Below are 6,000 nucleotides of genomic sequence, written 5' to 3' on the forward strand. Positions count from 1 at the left end.
CTCTCATTTGTGTGTATTTACTGGTGGCAGCTTTCTCGTAGGGGAAGCTTCAACTTCTCCATCAACCTTTTCCCAGGCATCCTCAACCTCTGACCCCCACTAAGGTCTTCTACAAATCTCTCTTTGCGCTGTGTCCTCTCAAGTTCTAGTATAACATCCTTTTTAGCCCTTTGCTATAGTTATTTCTTATCTCTCTCTTATCTCAACTCCAAACTTTCTGAGGGCAGGAATCAGGTATCTTCAAGTGCCTCCGGCACATGGTAGAGTTGAGTAAATGTTTGATGTATGAATGAATAATCCTGACAAATCCATGAGATAAAAAGGAACCCTTTAGCTCAGTTCCCTAACCACAGGCAACCAGAGACTACTGCTTTCCTTTGCTTGAGGGTGGCAAGGGCATGCCTGAAATTCCCTGCCCACATCACAAAAGAGCATCACTGTGCTACTTAAGGCAGCTTTTCAAGTTTTGAGACATCTAATGGAAGAACAATAAGGTTCCAAAACTTTAAGGACTAAGCATAAAATCTACCTTTTAGAAGTGGCCTACCTGGATGGAACACCAGCTCTTGATTTTAAATGTCTGACTGGTTCAATTTAAATCACTGTTTTCAGTGATTTAGCATATTCTAAGTAATTTTATTTTTATATCTCTTTGGCTTGAAAGTGTAATTTCATACTTCCCCACACATTTAAGGACAAAAACTGCTTATCTTTTACAAAATAGGAAGATAACATAGAACCTGTGTGTTAGGTAAAAAGGCACTCAGTAAATATGTTATTATGCTGCTGTTTGTAAAACCTCCTTCTAAAAGCACATGTGGCCTATTTTAGACTAGTGAATACCGGGCAACATTTACTAGATGATTTTCATTTAATCGGTATGAATACCAGGTTCAAAACATATCTAAACAAAAACTGGGCTTTTAAAAAATATATGGTGTAAAGAGCTGAGATGTCTGCCCATTACCAGTGAGTACTACATAAATAGTACTACTCCAATATTCTGGTTCTAAGAATTTACAACCAAATGCGTAGCTAGACCAATTTCAAGGTGCACATTTAAGGTTACAATTTTTTTAATACACCCACTGCCCAAGCCACAGTCTATAATTTTACTCCATTTATTAACACTAATTTCTGAGCAGTGTCTGGCACCACCTATAAGTGAGGTATAAATAAGATTTATAAATAGGATATTATAAAGATGGGACACTGGAATTTCATACTTGGGAGCACGTGCAAACTAACATTTTTCCAAGTATTTACAAGCAGGTTTGGGAAAAAGTGAACATCACTTTGGCAAGCTGGACTTCTGACCTCTCAGGTCCATGACTAGTCTCTGCCTACCCCTATTCCCCACCCATTCCCTTCTGCTCTTCCTCTGCCAGGAATACCCTCCTGACTCATCTTTGCTTGTCTATGTCCATTACTTCCTTAGAGACCTGGCTCAAGATTTCAGCTCCTTGAAAAAGGCCTCCCTGACTAATCCTGATTTCCACTACTTCCTAACTTTGCATTCCCTTGGCATTTATATACAGTTTGCATTACATAATCAGTAACTTAAAGTTGTTTTGCATTTTTCCATCATGTCCCCAACTAGAGACCAAATAGAGGAACATTATCTTTTATATCCTCTTCTAAACAGCCAGTAATAAATGCTTCCTTCTTGAATGGCTGAATCACCAGTGAGAGAAAGGCATTCGCTCAAAAATTTCTGAAGTAAGCAACCGGCTTTTCAGATCACCTTGACAATACTCTACCACCTCCAACATGCATGAGTACTTCACAGAAATGAGATTTACTTTTGCCTTCCATAAATTCATCACAAAAGATCCAGATTACAGATCACGTAGGTACTTAAAGCAAATAATAATAGTGGCTATTCAAACATATCTTGAGATTTAACATTTCAGGCTTCATTCAAAGCCTTGAAGCAGCATGCCTGTGAATGCTAGGAAGCTGGCACCAGTCTCTTGCAAAAGGGGCAAAACTCTAGTTGGCAGTAAATGTTCAAACACGTGAGCCTCCTCTGTTAAACAAGGCTCATTAGCCACACAAACTTGCTGCTTCAGCTTTCTGGCTTCGATGAAGTGCTATGATCTCCTCTGGTTATTGTCGAGAGTCAATGGTGGGCTAAATTCCCATAAATTAAGCAGTAGTTTTGGTGGTTTGCCCAAACATACCACTGGCATCGGTGTGGGTGGGGTTTTTTTGTTTGTTGGTTTTTGTTTTTTTTTTAAACAGACCCTCTCTCGCCCGGGGGGGGGCAGATGTGAGTGAAGAGAGTGCCAACCCGGCACTTCTCAGGAGGCAAAGCGAGACCTCCAGGACTCGAGCCCTTCAGTATCCCTCTAGTTCTTAGTGTCAGCTTATCTTGAAGAGGCGGGGCTTCAAGCGCTGCAGCTTTTTCCTAAATCTCAACCGAGTCTTCCTTAGGGACCGAAAGCCAACTTTTCCTGCAAGAAGCCTCAGTTTTTTCCATACTCAAAGCCCCAGTAGGCAGGATCCAAGCGAGAGCCGGGCCACCGGCGCGGGGAAGCCGAGGACGCGGAGGGGGAGGGAACGGACTCTCTCCGCAAAGGGGGCCAGGATGGTAAAAACAAAGTGAGCGCCGGCCAGCCCAGCGCCGCCCGCCGCCCCGCCGCCCCGCCGGCCGCACTCACCCTCCAGCAGCACCTCCTTGCCCGCGCGCTTCAGCGCCTGCACGGCCTGGTCGTGGGTGGCCTGGCGCAGGTCGGTGCCGTTCACCGACAGGATGGCGTCGCCCAGCCGCAACGCCCGGCTCTGGTCGGCCGCCAGCCCCGGGAAGATCTTGGAGATGAGGATCGGCATCCGGTTCTCGCGGCCGCCCTTGATGCTGATGCCCAGGCCGCCCGCCTCCTGCTTCACTACCCGCACCCGGCGCACGGGCGGCGACGCGCCCGCCTCGCCCGCCGGGCCCCGCGGCGGCGCGGGCGGGCTCGGGGGACCCAGGCCGCGGCTGGGGCTCCCCGGTAGCGAGTCGCCGGCCCCGCCGCCGTTCGGGAGGCCGTTGAAGGCAGCCGCTGCCGGCCCCAGAGCCGGCTCGGGCTCAGCCGCCGCAGCGTCGCCCGTGAGGCTTAGGCTCTCCCCGCTGAGCTCGGCCACCACCCGGACCCAGCGCTCCCTCAGGAGCAGCTCCACCAGCCCCGCTTTGGTGGCCCGCGTCCACACCGCCATGGCCGGCCCCGCTCCCGCCGCCGCAGTCGCCGCAGCTACCCTCATTCCAGTCAGGCAGCCTCGGCGCTTCCCCCTTCCCGCCCGAGGGGGCGGGTCCTGCCCCTCCCCACCCCGCAGTCTTTAATTATTCATGAAGGCCACGCCCATCGTCCGGAGGGGCGGGGAGTGGCGGGCGGAGCAGCTTCCGGGAGGTTAAGTCGTTGCGCTTCTTTAGGCCAGTCCCTTGATGCCCGCTGGACTTGGGCAGCGCGGGCGCCGTGAGGGCTCCGTCTCACTTTCTCCTTCGGTTGGTCTCCGATGGCCACCCCGAAACTCCTGACCTCTACCGCGCAGTTCGAGCAGCCCCGGTCCGGAAAACAAAATCAGCCACAAGAAGCACTTTGCAAGCCGGCTAGACTTGGTTCCACGTTCACTTTTGCATTGATTGGTTCATTATGTATTTACTGAGTGCTCAGCCTTGTGCTCCTTTCGATGCCTGGAGATGAGCTGAATAAAACCTACCACAATTAAGAGCTGGCGGTCTAGTGGCGGAGGAGAACTGAGAACCAACCAATCTGAGGCGATACTATGCGGTTAAGTGACATGTAGAATACGCCCTCAGAGCAGAGTAAAAGAAACCTTCGGTTGGGCCTGGGGTCAGCTTCACAGAGCTGACAATGTAAGGTGAGTAGGTGGAGCAGAGAGAATTGCATAAGCAAAGGTCCAGAGACATGAATACAGGTATTTGTTACTCTGTTTTGTAATCACCTGTTCACTTGCCTGGAGTGAGGGGACCATTGCTTCTTCAGCTCTGCAGCTACAATAGGTAGGCCTCATAGATATTTACAGAATGATGGTTACTTAGGAAGATGTCATAATTCCAATGTGAACACAGCATAGGGTCAGTGGAGGTGGCAGGAAAGGAGTGTGAAAAGCCTCATATCATCTAATATGGAAGAGTTTGGACTTGGATTTGTAGATCTAACTTTTTTACCCTGGAGGTCATGGCCGGTTGTTGGGGCAAATGTTGATGGGTATCCCCAAAATTGTATGCACACTGCAGACCCTGCAGTGGCTTTTATCCAAAGACATGAATGTTGCAATCCACCCACTTCCAGCTTCATGGGCTGGGAGAACTGAGGAAACTGAGGCCCAGAATGCCAAAGACTCTGGCCCAAAGTCCACAGTGAGGAAGGAGAAAAAACTTGGGTCTCCCAGCCTCCTGGTCCAGGGCTTTACTACATACATACCTCAAACCTCAAAAATGAGGGTCCAGAAATCACACTGCTGACAGAGATCTCAGCAAAAACATGAGGTCAAGGTGCCCTCTAACTTTTCTTCAGCAGTAAAAGTGAAATCCCCATGTTTTCACTTGTGCGGAGTGGGGCTGCAAGCAGAGGGAATGAATGTGCACCAATTCCCGTAAAAGGGTCTGGATACCTGCTTGCTCATGAAGTACATGTTGAAGCTCGTAAGCCATGTCCATGCACTTCTCTATGAATGCACATTCGTGTGTGGGCAGGAACATTCAAAGAGCCTCCTATACCAGGAGTTAAAACAATAAAAATGGAGACTGGAAAGTATCCAGAGCCCAAATGAAGAAAGAATTCAAAATGAGAAAAGTTCTTACCAAAAAAATCATTACAGCAGAATCCTCTTTGCAATTAGGGGAGCAGGATTTTCCAAGCTGCAAATGTCAGCAGAAGCTCAACCCTCCAATCCTCTCCTAAATCAATTGCAATGAGGCCAGCTCCCTGTTCCAGCAGGTCCCGATGTGCCCAACCAAGTGCATCTGCAGTCACAGATGTTCTTGGCTTTGCTCCAGCTGAGGCGTGAGCCCCCAGAGGCCTGAGTTATGTGAAATTTCTGCTTATTAGAGAGAACTCGGCAGCTGATTCCTTAGAATATAAGCACTATTTTGAACACTTTTATGTCCATAATCATCCAGAGGTTGGGCACTTGAACGACACCTTTATTAGCAAAAGGGAAGTGCTGGAAATTCTTTCCAAAAGTATTAAGAACTTTTTGATCAACAGAGTTGGAGGAAGTCACAGATCTTCCAACTAAATAGCAAGGGCACTTACATAAGATAGCAAGTTATGTGACATAACTCTAGGTATTTAACTCTAGGAGGAGAGAAGGTAATGGAGATTGCTATTTGGGTTACTTGGGAGTTTTTACTTAAAAGATTATTTTTAAATATATCAGTGAAAAATCCCCGATTTATTGAGCTGTTTTTACAAGGTCCTCCATCAGACTCTAATTTTCGGTGTTCTCTCTCATCACTACGTTCAGATCAGCCACATTCAGTCAGTGTGATGCCTTGCACGTTCCCGACTGAGGCCATCCTTCCAAACACCTCCTGCCCCTCTCAACCACTTTCCCACATAGCAAGATCTCATCCCAGGTTTCCCTGTCTATCCAATTTGCTGGGATTTTTCCTTTGAACAATTTTATTCTATGCCTGCCTGTTTGGCCCGAGTAGATTATAAAATACAGGCAGGCAGGGACCACCCATTGACTTCTTTTCGTCCCCCACTATTCCAAAAATATTGCCTTGCCGAGAAGAACTCATTAAACATGTGATTGATTGAAATTCAGTGCCTTCTGTGCTGTAGTCATTTCAAATAATCCCTCTGAAGGTTACTGGTTCCTTGCAGAGTGAAAATTACAATCTAGGAAATCTCAAGTAGTCAGTGGAAATCTACTTACTGTGGATAATGAAAGCTGAAATAAAAAGAGTACACATCTGTTTCCACGGTTTCTTAGGGACAGAGAGACAAGCTTAGATAATTCTCTGAACTGGCATGTTATTTTATCTAC

At 47.5% G+C, this 6,000-nt stretch overlaps 1 protein-coding gene across 1 annotated transcript in view; it reads right to left on the reverse strand.

Annotated features, from left to right (window-relative positions):
• The window catches only part of SNTB2 (syntrophin beta 2), a 109,691-nt gene extending 105,161 nt beyond the window's left edge, over positions 1-4,530 (reverse strand). The window contains exon 1 of the mRNA XM_027618739.2: positions 2,664-4,530. Coding sequence (XP_027474540.1) covers positions 2,664-3,243 — 580 coding nt within the window. The 5' untranslated portion in view covers positions 3,244-4,530. The remainder of the gene's footprint in view (positions 1-2,663) is intronic.
• Positions 4,531-6,000: the final 1,470 nt, after the last annotated feature.

This window comes from Zalophus californianus, chromosome 17, assembly GCF_009762305.2.
Source record: "Zalophus californianus isolate mZalCal1 chromosome 17, mZalCal1.pri.v2, whole genome shotgun sequence".
NCBI lineage: Eukaryota > Metazoa > Chordata > Mammalia > Carnivora > Otariidae > Zalophus > Zalophus californianus.